The 25,741-nt window shown below is 35.5% G+C and overlaps 1 protein-coding gene across 12 annotated transcripts in view; it reads right to left on the reverse strand.

Annotated features, from left to right (window-relative positions):
* Positions 1 to 1,871: 1,871 nt before the first annotated feature.
* Positions 1,872 to 25,741, reverse strand: part of SUN1 (Sad1 and UNC84 domain containing 1) — a 65,575-nt gene continuing 41,705 nt past the window's right edge. For 6 of the 12 annotated variants that reach the window (XM_036741351.1, XM_036741346.1, XM_036741352.1 and 3 more), the window contains 8 exons: positions 21,011 to 21,054; positions 20,017 to 20,152; positions 12,579 to 12,830; positions 11,888 to 11,972; positions 8,505 to 8,620; positions 6,473 to 6,640; positions 4,884 to 4,976; positions 1,872 to 3,622 (listed from right to left, as the gene is read on the reverse strand). In XM_036741351.1, coding sequence (XP_036597246.1) covers positions 3,512 to 3,622; positions 4,884 to 4,976; positions 6,473 to 6,640; positions 8,505 to 8,620; positions 11,888 to 11,972; positions 12,579 to 12,830; positions 20,017 to 20,152; positions 21,011 to 21,054 — 1,005 coding nt within the window. In that variant the 3' untranslated portion in view covers positions 1,872 to 3,511. Of the gene's footprint in view, positions 3,623 to 4,883; positions 4,977 to 6,472; positions 6,641 to 8,504; positions 8,621 to 11,887; positions 11,973 to 12,566; positions 12,831 to 20,016; positions 20,153 to 21,010; positions 21,055 to 25,741 lie in introns of all 12 variants that reach the window. The other 6 variants (XM_036741342.1, XM_036741343.1, XM_036741347.1 and 3 more) reach the window with 2 other exon arrangements.

The raw sequence follows: 25,741 nt of genomic DNA on the forward strand, positions 1-25,741 counted from the left end.
TTCCTCACTATAATCTTCCTTGCTTCCGCCCCTCGCCCCCGTAACTTAGTATTAAATAACGAAAATGCCACCTTTCCATTTAATACTGCACTTGTGTAGCACAGCTAGGGCTTGAATACGGTCACCCCGTCCTTGTAAGCCGTAAAACTGGGTATTCAGTTCATCCTTTTCCATCATGCCCAGCTAGAAGACAACTCGAGTATCATTAAACAAAAATGTTTTCCTCTAGTTAAAAATAATAGTTAACGATAAAGACATTTCTAGTCATTTCTCTAATGGAAAAAGGAATCTTTGCAAAATCTTTTGGTTAGAACAAGCAACAAAGTCAAAAAGGAGATGGGTAGAGAATAAAACTGGTATAAATAATGGTTTTAGCCACTTAAATTGCCATTTTGTAGTGCTATTAAAAATAAATTCAGAAGCAGTTCTGTGGCTTACAATTTTTCCCTCATGCATGTTGCTGATACATTCTCAATTCCAAAATAAGACTTATTTCCTCAGTTTTTTTCAGTACTTACTACATAGTTCAAAATCAAATCCTTGGAAATCATTGCCATATTTGTGTGAGAACATGTATCCAAAAAGGTATGTACAAAGAACAAGCAGAGATTCCATTGACAATACAGGTTAACCCAGTAGAACAAATAGCATTTGTTAAGTATTTTATTGTCTGTACTTTCCACTTTGTGTACACACAAAGCAATACATCTCAACTTCCTCATTTTATATGAGATGTCATTTCATAGTGTGGTATGAAGAGTGAAGATATCTAGGTTCTAAGCCCTGGGAGTCTAATTTCCTGTTGGGACAAGTCAGTATCACCAGGCCTGAGTTCCTTTTGAAAAAGTGGAGAATAAGATTGCATTTTTCAGCTCTCATAGTTGGTGATATATTCTATATCCTGGATTAAAAGTAATTGTAAGAGATTACATAGTACAAGACAGCCCTAGTTTGGATTTATGGTTACATTGCAATACTTGAGACTTCTGTATAAGCCATATACTAAGTACCTTTGTGAACAGTGCTCAGTATTTAATTAACTAAGTCAAAGTACTATCATCTTTGGGGGCCAGTTCAAGACAGCTTTTTACCTTTTCCCTTGAGTTAATAAGAGGAATTCTGAGGAGAAGGGGGAGGATTTGGTAAGGGATTATGTTTCTAATATAAAACGTGTGTTCTGTGTTTGACCTGGATGACCTTAAATCTGATGAATGCTTGTATTTTAGTTATTTGTTTACATTATGTAATCATTTGTTGTGTCAGGATCCCAATGCCAAGACCACCCCCCTCTTTTTATTATGAGGAGACATCCGGTTTTTAAGGCCCAGGAAGCAGGCTGTGCCCTGAGCCTGGCATAACAACAATCCTTTGCACCCACCCTTTGGATGAACTCAGGTGCAGCAGATCCAGGTGATCCCTGAGCTTGGACAAACACCTGCAGGACCCCGTGTCCGGTCATGAAGCCATGCTATGAATCAAACTTGTCTCATTGTTGCTGTTACCCGCTCAGTGTCAGGGCTATGGTTCACTGTGTAACAACTGGCATGTGTATTGAGATTTGCCCACACTAAAGTAGGTCTAGTTTCCTGCCTCCAAGAAAATAAAGCAAGCTTTTTGCTTATGATCACTGTTAGCTCTTTGGTATATTTTATTTTTCACAGTTAACTGTGGTTGTGATAACCTGTGTGAGCTCTCTGGTATTTTCAGAGTTAACAGCAGTTACATAACCTCTGTGACTCTTTGGTCATTTGTTTCAGAGTTGACAGTTCTTTGTGGTACTGATATATAAGCTGCAAGAAAAGATTTATCAATTTAAAGTTATTAATTAATTAATTAATAGACCCCCCACATTCTGTGGCAGAAGCAACATAAACTGAGAAAAGAAATATACTCTTTATTATTAATTCGAAATATTACATGCACTTTTAAAAATTACAAACTCTTTATTTAAACATCTCAATAGCATCTTGTGAATTTGGAGGCAGCAAAAGAAACACTACCAAAGACAAATATTTTGAAAAGCATTTACAAAAATACATTGCACAAAGTCCTATCTTGCATCTTTAAAAATAAATTAGTATTCAAAATATTCCCATCCCAGTCCCCAAATTTAATTTACACAGGATAATTTTGATTTATATATTTAACCTATAATATATGAAATACCTGTACATATTTTATCTAACTTCTCTGTATAGGCATTAGTTCAACTTCTAAAAACAGTGAACAGATGCTAATTTGTGGAGTTTTTAAATACATTTGAGGACTGTTGTGCAATATACATAAAACTCTATTCAGAAAACCAGTCAGCACCATCATTTTAAGCCTTTTCTGAAAATACAATATATATGATAACACAAGTGTTAATCACAACCAAATAAGCCTCTAAGATCAATCAAGCAGGAATGCTACATGCAGTTGTATAATGTAACACAAATCCCAATTATATCCAGTAAAAATGCTCTTGTAGGGAAAAACAAAGGCCTTAAAATATAATAATGGCAGCTGAACTTGCTACTTTAGCTAATACACTTTCAATATCATGTGACCAGTGGAATAAAAATACAACTATTAAAAACATATCAATGTTGGTTCTACAACAAAATTCAATACCAAAATATTCCACTTTTTTCAGATTGTAATTTTATCTTCTTAGTGAATAACCCAGACTAAACCAATTAATTTAATTGGAATAAGCATCATTCAGACCTGAGATCTGACTTGTCTTTTTAGATCCAGTTCATTCTCAAAAGTACCAAATGAAATAAAATTTCGTTATTTTGCTCAATCAACAGTAGGAGACACTATTTACAGAGCAAACCAGAAAACACCCAATCTTTATCCCATCCTACTCCCCTCTCCCAACCCCATAAATATAGTAAAGTAACATCTGTGTCTGGGTTAAGGCAAGTACTCACTAATCCTGAAGAATAGGAGTTTAAGCTGCTGATAAATAATTAAAGACATTCTGGTTGCATTATTTTTCCCTGACAGTAATATGTATAAGGCTTATTAGATGAAATATATATACCAAAAAGTCCTCAAAATCTAATGAGAAAGTCGAAGTACTGGGACTAAAGTCTTAAGGAACCCTTTAATATTTACTTGCCTTGTCCCTGGTGCCAGGCAAATAAATACAAGTGTATAGATGAACTTTATGTTAAAATAGATTCTAAAGTTGAAAAACAAAAGTAAATGGTTTTGTTAACAATACAATTCAAACCTCGTACAAGAGACATCACCTTTTCTGCTAACTGACCTTTGTGAATCAGAGTATTCGGCATGCAGCTTCTCAGCATGACCATTTGTTTAAAAAAAAAAAGCTGTCAATAGCAAGCTGAGCATGGGGAACATTTTATCAGTTGAACTTTCATGTACTGTCTTGCTGGCAGTCTTGTGATGTTTATCATAGAGGATAATTTTGTCCTGTGGTAAAACATGCCCTCATCCAGTGTTTCAGGTTGTTCGGTATATACAAAAATGTACAAGAAAAATAACGTAGATAGTATTTTCACTTGAGTTCTCCATGTACTCTGAATCGATAGAGACATGTGTACTCAGGATGGCCCCAATTAGAAAAAATCCGAAGTTCCACAATCTGGAAAGCTTTTCCAGGGCTCTTCTTAAAAAAGAAAACAAATAAAAAACTTGCATTATTTCATATTTTTAACAAAAATTCATCAATCATTTATATTGAGATTCAGGATACAGAGGTTTGAGTCCTTGAAACCTTGAGTTTACAAGCTGAGAACTTCTCTTAACCTGAATTTCTTCATCAGCCAAGATAAGGGAAGAGAGGATTCTCAACCTGAGCTACTTCAAGGGGTCCTCAAATAAATAATATATGTATGAAAGACTGTCATTTTGTTCTTTGCTTAGTTCCTTCAAAATATGCAGCATCAGTGTCACTGTTCTCATGTGGGCTCTGATACATGTTTAATGTTAAACAAAGGGGGAGTTCACTCCAAAGCTCAGAAGTCTGCCTAGAGGGACTCCGGGGAAAATCATAGATTCATTCCTTTCAGCCAAGTCAGAATTTATTTTTTACATTTAAAAAGTGAACTGTCTCACAACTGAGTTAATACTCTAAATAAAATACTGAACAAAATCCCTAAGAGGCAGTGTGGCCTCTGTGGTATTAAACTCCAGTAGACATAACTACTGATACATACCTAAGGATACTTGTGGGTCACATGTATCCTGACTTAGTTTCAAAATATAATGATATTTCAGTTTAATTGTACTTTTATTTATTTTATTAAATATTTCACAGCTACATTTAAATCTGGTCGGTCCCACTGAGGAGTGTTGCAGGCCTTCTGTTTTAAGCCTTTGGCCCAGAGGACAGAGAGCTGGTTTTCAGTGTCCAGAAAAACCCAAGTTACTTCTTGACACATCTTGGCTGTGTGACCCTGGGGGCGAACCATTTAACTAACCTCTCAGTGACTTCTTGAAAATGTCTAAAGCTACAAGCTGCAGGGCAGATGAAAATATGCATTGGTAGAATACTCCTTATACCAATGACATAACAGTGAGGATACCAAAAATAAAGAGACTAGTAATATTAGTCATAGACTTGCTTATAGTATTGATCCAATCAATTCAGGGCACCTCACTAACATGCACGAAAATACTGGCTTTTCAAAGTGGAAATTTCCATTTATTTCTCAATGGCAAAACATCAGGCTACTCGCTGTGGCTGGTGTTTAGAAATAGTCAAATGTCCTCATTTCATGAAAATGTGTATATATCTGAAAAACTAAAATCCAGCTACAGTTGGCATATATATGGGGTATACTAAAAGTCTTTAGCTTTAAAAAGTTCTAAGCTTTAGGAAGCTTATCTGTAACACATCTACATCATCTGCACATGGAGGCCCTTACCATTGCTTGAAATAACTGAAGTGACTCTCCTTCTTGATCATACACAAACTGTCCTAGAAGCATTCCTTCTTCTTGATATTCACTGTCTAAACCCTATGACCAAGAAGAAAGAGTTGTTAAAGGAGAACACTCTGTTGGCTAGAATTTTTTCAAACATTAAGTTTATATAAAAAAGAAATCAAGAAATAACTAGCCAATAAGCCGTATCTTATTCAGGTGGTCAGAAGCTGATAGGTATACTTTTTCCATGTTTATCCAAGTGACAGAAATATTGGTATATCTGGATTAGGAATCTCATGACCTGGATTCAAATCCCAGATTTTAGAACTGCATGTGACTTCGGGCATGTCATTTCACTTCTCTAGGACAAAGTTTCCTTATCTGTAAAATGAGGGATCTAGAGAAGATAACCGATCTCTAAAGTACTTTGCAACCTAATCAAATCAGTGTAATAAAAGTCTCACAACAACTTGATCTTTATAGCATACCACATATGGAGAAGAAGCAAACACCTTTTGGTTTTTGACACATTGTTTATCCTCTGGTGAAAGTATTCTAGTGTTTCTTACCTTTATTACTTTATTACTTTTACTCAAGTAGGAGTTAAGAAGTAGAAGTTGCGGAAGGCTAAGAATTCAACTAAATGTGCATTTGGCCACCAGATTTGCCATTTCCTCCATCTCCCATCCCTGGTCAGTTCAGAGCAAAGTCTGAGATGGTTTAGGAAACTGGGAAGGGTAAAGTCCCTGAAGCTGGTTCTCCCTCCAGTAAGGCCTGGCCTAGGAAGGGGACACTTCCCTACTCCTGACTCTTACCCAAACCCCTCCATTCTCTTCTTCCTAGAGTCCCAGGGTTCTTAACCTGGGTTCGATGAACTTGTTTTTTAAACTATTTTGAAAGCTTTCAATAAAACTGGTTTCCTTTATCATCCTATGTATTTTATTTTATGCATTTAAAAACATCATTCTGAGAAGGGGCTCACAGGCTTTACTAGACTGTGTCCATGACACAAAAAAGGCTAGGAACCCCTGCTATAGTCTCACTTTTATCTCCAAGTTTGCAGGTGTATGCCCAGAACACCTGAACCTGCCTTTTCTCTAAAAATAGATGAATATTAGTTTTGTCCCATATGTACCCATTAGTACCTCCTTACAAGTTTTGTCTACATCTATCAAAAAAAAATTAAGGGAACATAAGACACATGCTTTTAAACTTGGCTATTACTAACAAAAACAAACAAAAAAAAAACCCCTTAAGACTATTATAGAAGTGCTCCTGGTAACCCAAGTTGCTACTCCCAATTCACTTTCCCTTGAAAGTATTGTTAAATGAAATGGCTAGGTTCTACAGTACAAAGACTACTACGTATACATCTGCCACTCTGGGTTAATAGTCTTTGTGGGTGACACTGGTTTTTCAAACATTGTTTTCATAGGAAAATGTCCTCTAAGTTCCAAACGAGAAACCATCGATTTCTAAGTTAGATGCTACTTAACTAACTTTTAATCTCTCCAACTTTTGTTATGTGTAAACTTTCTACACAGAAATTCCTATTTTATCTACAAACATTAACAAAGAAACATACTTACATATACTGAGAAATCTTTAGGAGCACTAGTGATGTTGCCTGTTGGTGAAAGTGTCTTTGGTACATGTTCTATTGTAAAAGCTGTTGGATAGATCATCATTGATAATCTCACAACAAGGTATCCTTGAGATCCTTTAAATGCCCAACAGTTCCCTGGATATATGTCAGGCTATGAAAAAAAATACTGACAATTTAAAACTTTAAAAAGATTTTTACAATTCATAAAATATTGCAGTCTATCAAATGTAGGTGTGATTCTTTCTCATCTATTCAAAAGGATAAGTATAAATGCTAATACAACAGGATTGTATTATTTTGGTAAAAAGTCATTACAAAACTATCAAGTTTTATAACTAGTAAAAAATACAGAATCAGCTAACTTACTGAAAAGCTATTTTTAACCACTGATTACATTTTCTTTCTTTGCTGCCTCAAGGTATCTGTGCTAATTTTTTTTTTACATTCCACGTTAATGTCAATACCATACATTTAAAGGAGGGTCAAAAAAATAGCAAATGTGAAAATGAAATGTTTTCTAACATTTAAGACATTCAATTTTGGTAAATAACTGCAAACTAAAAGTAAATTGCAAAAACTGTGATTTTCTTATGCAAATATAGTATTGAAAACTTCAAAACTGTGACCTATCAATAATGTGGTCATTAGTAGTGCAGCAGGGCAAAGAGCATGGGCTCTAGAGCCAGAGGACAGGAGTAAAAAAAATCCCACCTCAAACTCTCTATGCAGGTCACTGACCCTCTTTGCCTCCTCTTCCTCATCTACAAAAGGAGGATGGGACTAGATGGACTGTGAGATTCTTATAAATATAACATTTTTGGTAGCTTTTATAATTTAAAAAAAATTTTAAAATATCATACGATGTTCCAAATAATTTAACATGCCATAGTAACAAAGTAATACTCAAATGATTGATAGTATTATTGATATCCTCATAATGTGTCTAAAATGGGTGAAAAAAGTAACTGGCAATATTATAATTATTACATTGCCTGGTTTCACATATTGCTCTATTTCCTTTTAAAAAACCAGCAATCTGAGGCAAACAGGGTTAAGTGACTTGCCCAGTGTGACACAGTTAGTAAGAGTCTGAATTCAAACAAGGTTTTTGAACTCAGGTCTGACTCCAGGCATGGTGCTCTATCAACTATGTCACCTATGCAGAAGGCTTAAAGATGGGAGATGGGGTACTGCATATGTGAGGAATGGTAAGGCCAGTTTTGCTGGCCCATATAGTTCAGGAAAAGAAACAAATGTATATAATTAGGCTAGGAAAGTAGGAAGTAGTCAAGTTATGAAGGGCTTTAAAAGACAAAGAAGTTTATATTTTATCCCAGAGACAATAGAAAGCCAATGGAATAGAGGGATGAATTTTGAGCCAGAGCACAGAGATAGGCCAGTCACAATTCAGCTATGGAGTATGCTGGTATACAAAAGTGCCATTCTATTTGGGGGCCATGATGGAGCAGTATTTGTACGGCAGGCTCCCAACCAGTGAGGAAATATGGGAGCCATGGAGTGGCCAGGAAAACTATAGGGAGATAGGATTGACTCACACCCTGGAAGCTATTCAGTTATATTCTGTAATGTATTCAGTATTATAGTAAAATGAATATATTTAACAAGTTAACATCTTCTGTCAGATTTTTCAAAATTAGTTCACATAACCAACCTTCTAAAATAACGTATGAAAAGCTGACATATCCTAATAAGGACAAAAACTTTTTGTTTAAAGTTACCTCCATAAAACTGGATTGGAAATTACCCACTCTATTGGACAGTGCTATCGAACAAACCAAAAAAATACCTTATGGAAAGGATCATTATGTTTGGTTCTAATGCACATGTCTCCAACTCACACCTATTTATTAGGTTTAGTTTAACTCTTGAAAAATGTGTCAGTTCATCTCTGTGAAAAGTGCCTTGTGTGACATTTTACTTTAATTGTATTTGGATGTCTAAGCTGGAACATGACTACAGAGGACATGCCGTTATTTTAGACAAAATTCACTCACCTGAATGACAATCCGGGGAGACTGTGAGTGGTACCACAGAGGAATTCCAAACACACTAATTAATGCAGTTTTGGTTTCATATGTTTCAGAACAGCGAGTGCTCAGAATGCTACCACCTTAAAAACAAAATCATTTTGTTTCAGTATCATGTTTGACAACTGAGAAGAAATATAAAGTATTGGTCTTGGGAGGTCTTGTTTTCAAGTAAACTTTTCTCAAATCTCTTAAAATTTATCTAAGACCACAAATTCTGTAAGTATTTTGTATTCTGTAATTTTAAAGGTTCAACATTAATACTGTAAGATTTGAATGAGAATAAGCACTTATCTTAAAATGATTTTAACTTAGTAAAAATTTTATTACTTTGAATTAACTGGGCCAAAAGCTAGTCTAAGGAATGCTATATGCCTAAATGACGACAGTCAAGTGTGAGTTCCTGCCTAAATGACCTAGGTCAAGTGTGAGTTCCTGACCATTGCATGGTAACATGGTGTAATAACAGAGAACTGGATTTAAAAGATTTGCATTAAATCCTGGCCTTTACTCCAATTTCATGTCAATAAAATGAGAAGAATTGTAACTATCTGATCTCTTAGGTCCCTGATCTTCCAGCTGTGAATCGGATACACACTGTGGTCTTTAGCCTCTTACAGAAATAATCAAAGACACCAAATTTAATCAACTATCAGTGTATTTACAGAGTATAGACATAAATGCATACATAAATAAATCTGTTAAATAGAGAAAAAGAGTAATCACAAATGTTTATTTATTATATCATTTGCAATACATTTAAGAGCTGTATAAAGTTTTTATTACTTTCTTCCTAATTTCTACCTCACATTTTTGCTTCAACAAATCAAGTCTTTGAAGGAACACATTCATAATATCATGTAATTTAATTTACAAGGCAGTCTTTGGGGAAAGAGGCAAGCAGTTTAGTGAAATTAGTACTTGACTTGGGAGTTGAGAGATCTGAGCATTGGCTCTCTCCTCTGACTTAGCAGTTAAGTAACTTGTTTCATGGTCACAGCTCACAAAGCCCCAGTTCCTTCATCTCTAAAATAAGGATAAAATGATCTATAATATTATCTCATTTGATTCTCAAAAAAAAAAACCTGAGTTACGTAAAGAGTTTTACAAACATTAAACACTACATAAATTTCAGTTATCAGTGACAAGAGCTATAATATCTATTATCCAAGGAGCAGCCCAAGGTCAGAGATAATCATCACTAAGACAAATAAAAAGTGAGAATTTTTTCAGTCAGGAAATTCTTAAAGACTGTCTATGACATTATAAAAGGACTATGATCTGTTTTGATGGAGAGGGTACCCACACTGATAAAGTCCCAATTTTTGAATTATTAAATTAATACTTTAAAAGGCAGCTAGGCGCAGTCAGGAGGACCTGAGTTCAAATGTGACCTCAGACACTAACAGTGTGACCGTGGGCAAGTCACTTAATCCTGAATGCCTCAAAAAAAATAATTACTTTGGCTGGCATCTTACAAGAGGTTTTTATAAAATCTGGGACCAACTTTATGGCTTTTAAACAATAGATCTAAGGGAGTTTGTTTTGCTGTCCTCTTTGGCTCAATATAAATATACCTACAGAATTAAACTGGTTCAAAATGCTGGGTTTCTTCTGTTGCATATGGAGTTAGTATCCATTTCTTCAAAACAAATTAAGCAATGCAGGCTCATTAATGTGATGTCAAAAGGGGAAATCATACTTATGCAGGGGCAGCTAGGTGGTGCAGTGAATAGAGCACCAGCCAAGAAGTCAGGAGTACCTTAATTCAAATCCAGCCTCAGACACTTGACACATTCACTAGTTGAGTGACCTTGGGCAAGTCACTTAACCCCAATTTCCCTGCCATCCCCCCTCCAAAAAATAAAAAATTTAAAAAAAAATTTAAAAATAAAACAAAGATCAGAAAAAAATTATACTCATGCATTTGGCAATTTGAAGGAAGGTAGTGCAGTAGATAGAGTGCTGGGCCTGGAGTCAGGCAGAGTCACTTCAAATCCATCCTCAAACACTAACTAGCTGAGTGATCCTGGGCAAGTCACTTAACCCTGCTTGCCTCAGTTCCTCATCTGTAAAATGAGCTGGAGAAGAAAATGGCAAACCATTCCAGTATCTTTGCCAAGAAAACCCCAAATGGGGTCACAAAGAGCTGGACATGACTGAAACACAACAACATTAAGTTTTAACTACTTGAAGTCAAATATTTTATGTTAAAATAAGCCAGGAATTATGAAGTAATATAAAAATATCATGGTGTTGGTGTGTGTGTGTGTGTGTGTGTGTGTGCAGTGTAGCGTATGTACTTGTATATATAAAGCATCACAATGTGTCCACACAAATGCTGCCCTCTACCTAGGCTGATCAACCTGCTGTCTCCGAAACAGACCTTGCCCATTGCTTCTGATCATGCTGTTCTCCTTATAGATGTCCTTCCATCTATCTAAACTGATTTCTAACAACAACCTACAATAATAAATATACCAGTCTACAATCAGCTTTCTCTCACCTGAATTCCTACTATGAACATACAGTTCATTTTCCAATTGTATTTTACTTTGCTGTTATTTGCCTTTTAACATGTATTTTACCACATTTTGTCTCATTTTGCCACTGAAATTTTAAGTTTTTAATGATATGTATTGTGTTTCATCCTTCTTTGTTTCTAACATGTTCAGTTTTTTTATTAAACACCTATACTATGTGCCAGATACTGTGCTAGGCACTGGTTTCATGAACATAGTAGATGCTTATTATTTGAGGAATATATGTGTAATAATATTTGTACTGCCTACCTCACAGGTTTGTTGTGAGGGTCAGATGAAATAATATATATAAAATTTTTTGCAAACCTTAAAGGGCTATATAAATGTCAGTCATTATCAACATCAACATGTAATCAAAGAACAAGAACAAGTCTCATTATAACAAATAACACCGGGTTTTTTGGTACTGAATTTCATAGAGATAGTTTACTGCACTATGCACCAAATTGAATGTTCCTGGGCCACTTATTAGACTAGTGATCTAATAGATTTAGATGTAATAGGTCAACTATACAACATCAGCCAAAGCTTAGACGTTATTATTGCATAATGAATTTTTGTGGTAATGGTTTTCTGATTGCACCAGCAAAATTATAATTCTAACTTCAAAAAAACTTACAATTTGCCATTCTTTAAGAAAACCTGATACATGGATTCCTGAATTTAAAGCTATATGAAAATTCATTATTCTGTAACTTTTCTTAAAACATTAGATGAGGTTTTCATCATTTCAAGGACAAATAAAGCAATTTTGATGTTAGCACTGAATAAAATATCAATTTTTGATGTGAACATGATTTTACTTACCTCCAGATTCTAAAGCAAAGTCTACCATCCCCGTTCTGTCCTGGGAATACAGCTTCAGAGCATTATTAACAATAGCAAGTGCTTGCTAGATGTGCATGGGAATGAATACAAAGGGGAAATAGGAAAGAAACGTTGCATTTTTTAGTTTGGGAATTTCTTTAAACAAGACACAAATAAAGAATAATTATCTTAACTTTTGTGTATTTAAAAATGTTTTAGTGGTCCTATTTTTAAAACATCCATTACTATAGATTAACCCAACTTCCTGCCCACTTTGAGCAGAAGTACTTGCTTGTATCAAATATATATAGCTAAATAAAACAAATCAGCAGACTGGACATTTCAGAGAATGCATATTTCAAAGAACTGGTATCTTCATTGTTAAATATTATAAATAGCTCTTTAGGTGACTTTAACTGCACCAAGAAAGAGCCTCAAAATGTGACTGTCATGAAAACATAGTTAGCTGTACTATGCTATTGGGAGATGTGCACATAACTAAATTACAAGTGGGGGCCACATAGGAAAACAGTACCTCACTCACCAAAAAATGAGCTTTTCCAAAATTCTCTCTCTACACTTAGAAACCAAATGATTTAAGAATAGCTGATACTCCAAGAACTTTCTTAAGACAAAGACAATTCATTTCAGCATATAGCTTTTTAGCATTTAAAATTACCTTTTTACCTACCGCTTCTGTTATGCCAGAAATCCCCACGCTGTCAGCATTTACCAATGTTTCAGGAGTTGGAATCTTTTCTGTCTTGGACATATGGAGTGTAACATTGTTTAGAATTTGCAGCTCTAAATCTCGTAATAAGATCTGCAAGTCACCTTTGCTTACAAATTTGGAAGAAAGCCACTGTAGCAGCCATTCAAGAGAACTATCTTGCTGATCATCAGAAAACATAAGTTTGATAGTTTCTCGGATTTGGGTATCTACCTAGTTAAAAAAAAATAGTGCAAGAGATTTGTGAATTTAATTTTCACCTGTTCATTTAAAATCATAAAAACAATAATGAAAAACAGTTTTTCCCCCTACACTTAAAAGTCCTCCTGGGAAAGCAGAAAAATCTTAATGGAAACAGAAACAGGGAAAAAACCATGTAATAATATTTGGGGTAGGTGGGAATACAGAGGAATATATCAAGCCTTATGATCAAAACCTAGTGTAGATATTAGAATCATAGCATCCAGCCTCTTTATTTTGCAGATGTGGAAACTGAAGTCCAGAAAATAAGTAATTTTGCTAAGATCACATATGTGGTCAGTGGCAGAGCCAGGATTTGGTGCCTGATTTTCTGATTCTAAATTCAGTGCTTTTTCTACAATGTCAAAATGCCTCTCATTTTAGTTTTCCTAAATACAAATGCAGCAAAAGAATCTGAAAGATTTCTTTAAAAGAATCCAAAGCTAAGAGGAGTGTTCAGTATGGAAATTTACCAAAGAAGAAATTACTTCCAGGTATAAATAAAGACTAAGAAATAAAATGTTTGAGTTTCTCAGAAAAAAAAAAAGTATTATACTTTATACAACAAGTGTAGTTCTGGAAACATCTGTGTAATTCTATTTACATAAATTTAATTCATATTATACATGTGCTTTAGGAATTCACTAAAGGAACTGTATGATAACCTTTCTAAAAAGTAAGTCAATTAACAACCTGTTAGTTTATATGTTGTCAATATGAATTTACACTATTGGTTTTCCTGAAAGAGAAGCATCTAAAGTTGATGGAAATACAGTATTTACAACCAGAGACATGTTCTATTCTTCTTTCTTTTTTGGTGACTGTTCATGTCTCTTTTACTAGTTCTTCCTCAATGTGGGTATCCCCCAAGATTGTGCCCTTGGTCCTCACCTTCCCTACCTCTTTCTACATTCTTAAACTTGGTGATTTTATCTGATGCTATAACTTAACATCACCTATCATGTCCATGAAAATAGCTGCCAAATCTATAGCTCTACCTTAACCTATCTCTAGACCTCTATACTATATTTCCAAACTAATGCTAAATATTCCACTTTAGATGTCCCACCCATCTTGAAATTCAGTATGTTCAAATCAAATGGTTTCCCCCCCACAAAAAAAACCAGTCTATTCCTTCTTACTTATTTGTTTTTATCTCTTGAACACACTACCATCTTCCTAGTGATACAGGCTCAAAACCTCAAACATAAGATTCTTTTCTACCCCCATTCCCCACATCAAATGATTTTCCAAGTCCTATCAAATTCTACATTCAAAATTTCTCCTTCATATCCATCTCCCTCCCTTTTTGTAACATGAAAAAATTCTTATAAAAATTGGTAACATTACCAACAGGTACAAAAAAAATAAATGTGAGTTGGATTATTACTATAAGTAAAAGCACAAAATCCCATGTATTTCCATTTTCATTTTAACAAAAAGATAATTTTAATGTTTTTTTGTTTTGTTCCTTTCAATCTTTTTTCCCTTTCTGAACATTTATAGTTTTATTGCCATTATTTCTTCTAAAGTAATAGCTAATTTTTTTGTTGTTGTTTTCTTACTCTATGTCCATTACACTCCTACTTTGCTCACAATAGTTCAGGCCCTCTCTCTTCCTATTTAATTCATTATAATAGCTTCCTTTAATTTCTTGTCTCTAGTCTAACTCTCTCTTATCCTTCCACGATATTGTCTAAAGAATGTTACCAATGTACTATTCTGATCAGGTTGTTCCTTCATTCAAAAACCTTTCAGTGCTACGTTTATGAAATTAAAGGTAAACTCTTTACCTAGCATTCAAGGCCCTTGAAAATCTGGCTCCAAAGTACCTTTCTAGTCTTATTTCATTCTAACATATAGAGTATCTGAAGGATACTTTATTTCAGCCTAGAGTACTCCTCGATCCCCTCATCATCTTGCTTCCCATCATCTCTAATTTGAAAAAGAAAAACCCTTTATCATCTTTCACGCCTGGAACAGATTCCACTCTCCCCACCTGTATGTTGAAGTCTTCCCTTCTCTGAAGCTCTAGAGAGCCACCTTTCCCTCCAATACTTTCACTTCCCTAGACAGAGTTCCTTCAGAATAAGGATTGCCTTTTGCCTTTCTTTTTATCACCAGTACTTAGCACACAGTGTGGCATATACTATATGCCATATATACTCATACATGAGTATATGTGGCCTATATGGCAGCATGGTAGATGTACACATGTGTGTACATATTTGTACCATACACTGTATGCATAGGTGGTATAGTATGTATATGTCACGTGGGGGGGGCATATACATATGAGCATAGCAGAGCTTAATAAATGCTTGTTCACTAACTCTCTACCCCCAACCCCAGCTAAAAGCATTTCTGCCACCAGAACTTACTCACAATACTTTGCCTGCGGTTTGAATCTATCCCATTTCTTTTATCTGTACTTCGCATATGTCTACACTCCCTAACTTCAACACCAATTTATATTATCGGATTGTGTCTTAACGATCATATCTCTAGTGTACTCACTATAGCAAGTAATACATATGTTAAATTGAAAAGAAAAATCCAAAGATAATATACTGTTTCCACAAAGTCTTCAACTTTTACCACAAAACCTATTTGTAACAAACTTATTTTTTTATATTTTTAAATTTAACATATTTAGTTTTGAGCATTGATTTTCACAAGAGTTTGAATTACAAATTTTCTCCCCATTTCTACCCTCCCCCCCCACTCCAAGATGGCGTATATTCTGGTTGCCCCGTTCCCCAGTCAGCCCTCCCTTCTGTCACCCCACTCCCTTCCCATCCCCTTTTCCCTTCCTTTCTTGTAGGGCAAGATAAATTTCTATGCCCCATTGCCTGTGTATCTTATTAACTAGTTGCATCCAAAAACTTTTTTTTTTGTTTTTGAACATCTGTTTTTAAAAACTTTGAGTTCCAAATTCTCTCCTCTCTTCCCTTCCCACCCACCCTCCCTAAGATGGCAAGCAGTTCAACATAGGCCACATGCGTATCATTATGTAAAACCCTTCCATAATACTCATGTTGTGAAAGACTAACTATATTTTGCTCCTTCCTGACCTATCCCCCTTTATTAAATTTTCTCCCTTGACCCTGTCCCTTTTTGAAAGTGTTTGTTTTTGATTACCTCCTCCCACATCTGCCCTCCCTTCTATCATCCCCCCTTTTTTATCTTCTTCCCCCTTCTTTCCTGTGAGGTAAGATACCCAATTGAGTGTGTATGTTATTCCATCCTCAGGTCAAATATGATGACAGCAAGATTCACTCATTCCCCCTCACCTGCTCCCTCTTCCCTTCCTACAGAACTGCTTTTTCTTGCCACTTTTATGCGAGATAATTTACCCCATTCTATCTCTCCCTTTCTCCCTCTCTCAATATATTCCTCTCTCATCCCTTAATTATTTGATTTTATTTCTTTTAGATATCATCCCTTCATATTCAACTCACCCTGTGCTCTCTGTCTACACACACACACACACACACACACACACACATATGCATATTCCCTAAAACTGAGGTGTCATGAATCATACACATCATCTTTCCATGTAGGAATGTAAACAAAACAGTTCAACTTTAGTAAGTCCCTTGCGATTTCTTTTTCTTGTTCTTTTTCTTGATTACCTTTTCATGCTTCTCTTGAATCTTGTGTTTAAAAGTCAAATTTTCTATTCAGTTCTGGTCTTTCCACTGAGAAAGCTTGAAAGTCCTCTACTTTATTGAAAATCCATATTTTTGCCTTGGAGCATGATAACTCAGTTTTGCTGGGTAGGTGATTCTTGGTTTTAATCCTAGCTCCACTGACCTCCAGAATATCATATTCCAAGCCCTTTGATCTCTTAATGTAGAAGCTGCTAAATCTTGTGGTATTCTTACTGTGTTTCCATAATACTCAAATTGTTTCTTTCTGGCTGCTGGCAGTACTTTCTCCTTGATCTGGGAGCTCTGGAATTTGGTGACAATATTCTTAGGAGTTTTCTTTTGGGGATCTTTTTCAGGAGGTGATGGGTAGATTCTTTCAATTTCTATTTTACCCTCTGGTTCTCAAATATCAGGGCAGTTCTCCTTGATAATTTCTCAAAAGATGATGTCTAGGTTCTTTTTTTGATCATGGCTCTCAGGTAGTCCAATAATTTTTAAATTATCTCCCTGGATCTATTTTCCAGATAAGTGGTTTTTCCAATGAGATATTTCACATTGTCTTCCATTTTTTCATTCCTTTGGTTCTGTTTGATAATATCGTGATTTCTCATAAAGCCACTAAGCTTCCACTTGCTCCAATCTAATTTTTAAGGTAATATTTTCTTCAGTGGTCTTTTGGACCTCCTTTTCCATTTGGCTAATTCTGCCTTTTAAGGCATTCTTCTCCTCACTGGCTTTTTGGAGCTCTTTTGCCATTTGAGTTAGTCTATTTTTTAAAGTGTTGTTTCCTTCAGTATTTTTTTCTGTATTTTTTGGGGGTCTCCTTTAGCAAGTCATTGACTTGTTTTTCATGGTTCTCTCGCACCAGTGTCATTTCTCTTCCCAATTTTTCCTCTACTTCTCTAACTGGCTTTTTCAAATCCTTTTTGAGTTCTTCCATGGCCTGAGACCAGTTCACGTTTTTCTTGGAGGCTTTTGATATAGGCTCCTTGACTTTGTTGACTTCTTCTGGCTGTATGTTTTGGTCTTCTTTGTCACCAAAGAAAGATTCCAAAGTTTGAGACTGAATCTGAGTGCATTTTCACTGCCTGGCCATGTTCCCAGCCAATTTACTTGACCCTTGAGTTTTTTGTTGGGGGTATGACTGCCTGTAGAGTGAAGAGTACTTTGTTCCAAGCCTGAGGGGATGCGCTGTTGTTTTCAGAGCTATTACAGCCAGCTCTGCCACACCAGCACTCCTCCTTCCCCAAGAACCCCCAACCTGGACTGGACTCAGATCTGTTGCAGGCTCTGCACTCCTGATCTGAGCCGCCACTTAATTCCTCCCACCAGGTGAGCCTGGGGCCGGAAGCAACTGCAGCTGTAATTCTGTAGCTGCACCTCCTCCGCTGCCCCTGGGGCGGTGGCCAAACCTCGAACTCCTTCTTTCACTCTATCCCCAGCAGCTTTTCCCACTAACCTTCTCTGTTGTCTTTGGTGTTTGTGGGTTGAGAAGTCTGGTAACTGCCGCAGCTCACTGATTCAGGGCGCTAGGGCCCGCTCTGCCCAGCTCCTGGTCTAGTTGGTCCTGCCGCTGCCCACGCTGGGCTCTGCTCCGCTCCCCTCCGCTCCCAGCTCCGTGCGTGATAGACTTTACCCAGAGACCATTCAGGCTGTCCTGGGCTGCAGTCCTGCTTCCCTCTGCTATTTTGTGGGTTCTGCAGTTCTAGAATAGGTTCAGAGCCACTTTTTATAGGTTTTTGGAGGGACTTGGCGGGGACCTCATGCAAGTCCCGGCTTTCCAGCCGCCACCTTGGCTCTGCCCCACTGTAACAAACTTATAATGGTTAATGAAATCTAAAATGTATTGGCTGACAGATATTCGGCTCGAATAATCATTAGCTGGCATTCGGGAATCAATTTTAACTTCTGAAATGACACAGCCAAAAATTTGATACTAATTATTTTCAGAGCATCTCACCATCTCAATATTTCTTAGTACAGGAAATCCTTTTTTGAGGAAAATAGGAGACAGAATTTGAAGTAAGGGTCATTCCAGAAGTTGAGAACTCCCTGAAGGAGACAGAACAAGTAAAGAAGGGCAGGGAGACCTGGGATGTAGGGATACTCTCGGTGACCTTCCTGAAACCAACGCAATCTCCCATAGTACTATACCAGGGACCAATGCTTGAAATCATGGACATATGGATAGGTGTCCACACATACACACACACACACACACACAGAAAGACCATTGAGAGAATTGTGGGAATTGTGTGAACCATGACGACTCCATCTTGTGACTCAGTTCTGGATCTAGCTCAGTTCCCTTTCTATTCAATTATGGGTCTAGTCCAATTTCTGTCTTTTGAGAAAACTTTTTTTCAATTATGGGAATTGTGAGTAAGCTTCATTGCACTATTTATTCCTAGCCCTGTCTGGCTGGGAAGCTGGACCACCGCTACCTGCTGCTTAGAGAGCCTTAACTAAGGACCTAAGTTATGTTGACCAAAAAGAAACTCAGTCAGATCTGAAGATTGATACAAGGAGTTTTCTCACAATTCTATCACAAGTAACCTATATGTCTTATCTGAAAATTGGCCCCATACTGGTCATTTACCCTTTCTTTGTTCCTCTGATTGAATATAGACACTTGGGGGGGGGGGGGATGGGACACCTCTGTTTCTGATATCAGGGAATTGAACCCTCTTTGTTCCCTCACTCCCAAACTGGAAATTCCCTAATCTTTCCTCCAATTAGAAATGAGATTAACTAATCTTCTATGCTATTTTATATCTTAATTATTTTCTTTTGATGCATAAAAATTGATATCCCCCTGTATTCTGGGTCCAGTGCTAAGCTGAGGAGGCCTGCTCCCAGTATGTTATGTAATTGGCATTCATTACTTAATAAGTCAATATGCTCAAAAGCTTGGGGAAAAAAAAATTTCATCTATTTACATTTCTAAGACATATATCCTAGCCTTAATGCTATTGAGGTTGACAGAGAAAAAAAGCTTGCAATTATAAAATACAGCACTTACAAACAGAATCGGATTTGAAGTCATAATACTTCATTTCAAATACTCTGCCTTTTATTAGGTGTGTGACTTTAAAGCAAATCACTTCACCTTTCTGGGCCTCAGTTTCCTTATCTGTAAAAATAAGTGTTGGATTGGATGATTTCTCAGGTTCTTTCCACCATTAAATCTATGAATCCATTTAGAAGTTTTCAGTAATATAATACTGAAAAATATATATGCAATAATAATTAACAAAGAAGTTCATTTTACGAATTTAAGAAATGTTTAGGTGCAGTGAGTAGAGCACCGGCCCTGGAGTCAGGAGAACTTGAGTTAAAATACAGCCTCAGACACTTGACACACTTACTAGCTGTGTGACCTTGGACAAGTCACTTAACCCCAACTACCCTGCCTTCCCCTCTCAAAAAAAAAATTAAAAAAAATGTTTATACACGCTTTTAATATCTCAGATCATGAAATATGTCAATAACCAAATGCTTACTTTTTCATGCATTGTCTCTATTTTCTCACAGCTAGTCTTCAAGCCGTGCCAAGTTAATAATTCTGATTTCAAATGACCCAGTTCCAGTTCTAGATGCTTAACTCTGGACAGAAGATGTTGTCGTTCATCAACTCCACTAGTAAACCAAATGGAGAAAATACACGTTATACAACCTGAAGTTAAATTTACTCCAATAAAACATTAAATAGCAAATATAAATTAAGCTATTAAAAATTAAGACTATGAAAATGTAAAATGTAATCTTACAAAAAAAATCACATTATGAAAACTGAACATCTTGTCCACAAATGAAAACTAATGTAAATATGTGTAATGATAATGCTCTTAAAAGAAAAACAAACCTCCATTATTAATGTTAAATTAAAGAAACGGAAGGTACAATAAAAACATAGTTTTTGAGTATTTACACAGTAAAGGACAGAGCTATATTCTGGGAATTCATACTTCAACCTACAGTCTGAAGATCTGAGGATCTTTCTCTTTTACTCTATCTCTCCTTCTCTCTGCCTCTCTTTTTCTTTCTTTCCCTCTCTCTTCTCCCCTCCTCTTCTCCCTTCACCTCATATCTTTTCTGTTTTGAAAAAGATTTCAGAACATGCCTCTCCATCTTTATTAGAACAGTTCCAATAGATTTACAAAGTCGCTATAGAGTGAATCAAAATCTTCATTTTATAATTCTCTAATGCACTTGTGATTAATCCTACTTTTTGTTCACAGTAGTCTAAAAGACTCTGAAGACATTCCATCAACAGAAGTCTTAGGCAGTACCAAAGCATAAAATTGCCCCAAATCTCAGTATCTTGTTGAGTGTCATCCAAAGTGGGATTGAAGTGTGCTCTGATCACATAAACCACGTCATGACCTCAATTAAAATCAAGCCTGACACAAATATGAAGAATCCTTCTGTAATACCAGTTGTTCTCAAGTAGGAAAAAAATACCTAAGAATTAAAATATATTAAAAGTAGTCATACCTAATTATTCTTGACTTGGTCTGATCTAATTCTTCCTGGATAAGCTGAAAAATATAAAAACAATAACCAAATGTAGAATGTACACATTTATCTTTCGACATTTTAAATATGCATTAGCTAATTTAGGGAAATACATATGCCAGGATAGGCATAAATTCTAGTAAGGTTTCATGCACAGTGAATTTATAATGGAAAAATCATTTGCCTGTGTTCCCCAATTCTAGAAAGAAAACCCCTTCAACCAAAGATGGAAATAATCTGATTGAATTTGTTATCACAATCTTAAAATACTAAAAAGCAGCCACTAGGATAAGTCAAAGGGTAGGAAAGAGAAAAGAATTATACTTTTATCTTTAAAGAGTCAGCATTATTACTAGTGAATAATTTGGTCCTTAATGGACCATGTCCACCTTACATAGCTGGATATCTTAGACCATGGTGAAATTTTCCTTTAAACTGCGATAAGGCTTAATACCTTGACCTTGAGATTAAATCTACAATCATAACTGAAAAAGTGAGATTGTGAGGATAAACAGAAGGTGTAATAAGAATCTCTCCCAATTCCTTGATTCTTGAGATCTAAGGATATGATTAATCCTTATGCCTTCTCTTTTAGAAGAAGCCTCTCTCCTTTAATTACAAATTATCATGTTGCGGTGCATGGCTTAAGGACATTGGTCTTTTCACTTTATACATCTAAAATCTAATACAATGTAGCCAATAAGAGAGTGTTAGTGGATTAACTGAGTTGGTAAACTGTAGCTGTAATACCTTTTGAAAAACATATCAATAGATTAACATAAATTTATTAAGCATTTATGTGCCAGCCACTGTGCTAATCACTGAGGATACCAAGACAAAAATGAAACAGTCACTGCTCTCAAAAAACTTATTTTAAATATCAGTTGACACTTCTTTAGACAATTTTGCAAAGACATATGCAGGGATTTAACTAGTTACTTAAAATACCTAGAAAACTACTTAACCCAGCAGATAAAAAGTACCAATTTAATGGAGAAAATGAAATTTATTGATATACCTCTCATTTCCCTCCCACATTTAAAAAATATCAATTAACAACGACACCGAATACGCAAATATGTAAGATATTGCCAAAGCAGGACTTAGGGGAAATTTTATATTTCTAAATTCATATATCAAGAAAAGAGAGAAAGAACAGATCAAGAAATTAGGCATGCAATAAAAAAAAAATTAGAAAGCCAGCAAGTTAAAAACTCTTAATTAAACATCAAAATAGAAATCCCGAAATTTATAGAATAATAAAATTAATAGCGGAAAACCTGAATACCCATTGAAACAAAAGTAGGAGCTGGGATTTTGGGGGGAAAATACAATTGATAAATCATTGGCTAATTTGATTTTAAAAAAGAAAATGAAATTACCAGCATCAATAATGAAAAAGCTAAATTGACAACCAAATGAAATAAAAGCAGCTATTAGGAGCTATTTTACCCAAACGGATGCCAATAAAACTGACAATCTTAATAAAATGGATAGATGTTTACAAAAACCTAAGTTGCCAAGATTAATAGAACAGGAAATAGAATACTTAAATAATGCTATCTTAGAAGAAAAGATTGAACAAACTCCCTAGGACCAGATGCATTTACAAGCATATTCTACCAAACATTTAAAAAATGATTTATTTCAATACCACACAAACTATTTGAAAAAATAAAGGAATCCTACCAAATTCCTTCTATTATGGACACAAATATGGTCTTGATATCTAAACCAGGAGAACAGAAAAAGAAAACTATAGAGGCCAATTTCCCTAATGAATATAGGCGCAAAAACTTTATTACAGCAATATATCACAAAGATCATACAATATGACCAAACCACACTAGGACTGCAGGGCTGGTTCAATATTAGTAAAATTATAAGGAAAACTGACTGTATTAACAACAAAAATCTTATTATTCTTTCAACAGATATAAAAATTAACAAAATACAATATCCATTCCGTTAAAAGAAAAAACCCTAGAAAGAACAGGAATAAATGGAGTTTTTCTTATGATAAATATCTAAGATTAAAAGCGAGCATTATCTGTAACGCTAGAATTATTTCTAATAAGATGGGAGTAGGGTGGAAAGCAAGGAGGCCCATTATTACCATTACTATTCAATACTGTACCAGAAATACTAACTCTAGCAAGAAGGTAGGAAAAAGATTTTAAAGAAATAAGCACAGGCAATGAGGAAACAAAACTATCACTCTCTGCAGATAATCTGATGGTTTACCTAGAAAATCTTAGAGTGTCAACTAAAAAACTAACTGAAATTATTAGAAACTTCAACAAAGTTGCAGGACATAAAATAAACCTACACAGATTATCAGCATTTTGGTATATTGCAAAACAAAAGCAAACAAAAAAACAGCAGGAAGAGATAGAAAGAGAAACACCAATAACCAAAGACAGCATGAAACACTTGAAAGTCTACCTGCCACAACACACAGGAACATATGAGCACAATTACAAAACACTCTGCACACAAATGAAGGTCAAAATAATTGGAGAAATACTAAACGCTCAAGGGTAGGCCAAGTCAATACAATAAAAAATGACAAAACTACCTAAATTAATTTACTTATTCATTGCCATACTAATCTAATTATCAATTACTCTGTAGAGTGAGAAAAAAATTATAACAAAATTTATTTGGAGAAACAAAAGGTCAAAACTATAAGAGAATCAATGGGAAAAATGGAAGGACAGACGCCTAGCATATCAGATCTCAAACTATCATTATCAAAGCAATTTAGCAGTAAGAAATAAAGAGGTAGAACAGATAAGATATACAATATATTGAGGCAAATGAGTACAGTAACCTAATGTTTGATAAACCCAATGATCCTAGCAGTTGGGGCAAGAACTCATTGACAAAAATTTTTTGGGAAAATTGGAAAGTAGCCTGGCAGAAACTAGGCATAGACCAATATCTCATGCCATTTACCATATACCAAGATAAGCTCAAAATACTCCATGATTTAGACATCATAAGCAAATTAGTGGAGTGTGGAAGAAGTTAATTGCCAGATCTACGGAGAGAGGAAGAGTTCATGATCAAGCAAGAGTAAAAAGGTTCATAGGAAGCAAAATGGATAATTTTAATCACACAAAATTAAGTTTTCGTATAAATAAAATTACTGCAGCTAAAATTGAAAACAACAACAAGAATGGCCATTCCTAATTGATAAAAGGTCAAAGAATATGAATAGGCAGTTTTCAGGAAGAACTCCAAGCTATCACTAGCCATAGAGAGAAAAACATTCTAAATCACTAATAATCAGAGAAATGAAAATTAAGACAACTGAGGTATCATCTCACTCCAACAGGATTGGTTAAGATGACAAAAAAAGAAAATGATAATCCTGGAGGGGAAGGGGAAAATAGGTACAATAATACACTTCTGGTAGAGCTGTGAACTATTCTGATCGATCTGGAAAGTAAACCGGAACTATGCCCCAAAAGCTATCAAACTGGACATACTCTCTGATCCAACAAAACCACTTTTAGGCTTACACACCAAGGAGATCAAAGAAGATAAGGGATCATATATGCAAAAATATATACAGCAACTCTTTTTGTGGTAGCAAAGAACTGGAAACTGAGAAAATGCCCATCGATTGAGGGATGAATAAACAAGTGATGGTATATGCATATAACAGAATACTATTGTGCTGTGAGCAATGATGAAAGGGATGGTTTCAGAAAAACCTGGAAGACTTTATAAACTAACGCAAAATGAAGTGAGCAAAAGAACAACAACACCTACACAGTAACAGCGATATTGCAAAGATGACCATGAAAGACTTAGCACTCTGGTCACAATGACCCACCATAATTCCCAAGGACTTACGATGAAAAATGTTATCTACCTCCAGACGGAGCTACTGATAGACTCAGCATGTTATTTTTTTTCTTTTTCTTTTTTTTACAGAACATGACTAAGAAAGAAATTTGTTTTGTATGGCTTCATATTGCAATGAGTTTTTTATTTCTTGCCTGCTCAATGGGTGGGAGAGAGGTTGGGGGAGGGAGAGAATCTGAAACTTAAAACTGAATTTTTTTTAAAGGAAATGATGACAGGGATAGTTTCAGAAAAACCTGGGAAGAATTGTCTGAACTGATGCAAGAGCAAAACCAGGAGAGTAATCTACGCAGTAACAGCTTTAAAGCTTAAGCGTTTTAAAGATAATCAACTCCGAAAGACTTACAAACTCTAATCAACAAAATCACCAGTCGTAACTCCAAAGGACTCATGGTGAAACGCGCCATCTACCCCAGATAGCAAGTGACAGACTCAAGGTGCAAGTGTGAAAAGATTTTCCTTTAGATCTTTTCTTTTTCTTTTTTTTCTTGGACATGGATAATATAGGAAATTTTTTTTTCATATTCATACATGTTTTATGAGAGCCAACATTATAAAATGCATGAGCAAAGCTAGTGATATACTATCAATGCTCACCCATTTCCAAACTTGGAATTCAATTTGTTTTAGAGTTGGAGTAGCACAGATGTATTTCTAATATATAGTTCCCTACATATAGTAGGTACTTAATAAATCTTTGTTGAATAGTTTGTTGAACAATGACAGGGCAAAACACCTAGTTCATGCAGATGACCTCTGGTATTATAATGAAAAAACTAACTACAGAGTACTAAAGGTCTCATTTATTAGTGCTGGCACTGGAACCATGCGGAC

The sequence above is a fragment of the Trichosurus vulpecula genome, chromosome 1, assembly GCF_011100635.1.
Source record: "Trichosurus vulpecula isolate mTriVul1 chromosome 1, mTriVul1.pri, whole genome shotgun sequence".
Taxonomy (NCBI): domain Eukaryota; kingdom Metazoa; phylum Chordata; class Mammalia; order Diprotodontia; family Phalangeridae; genus Trichosurus; species Trichosurus vulpecula.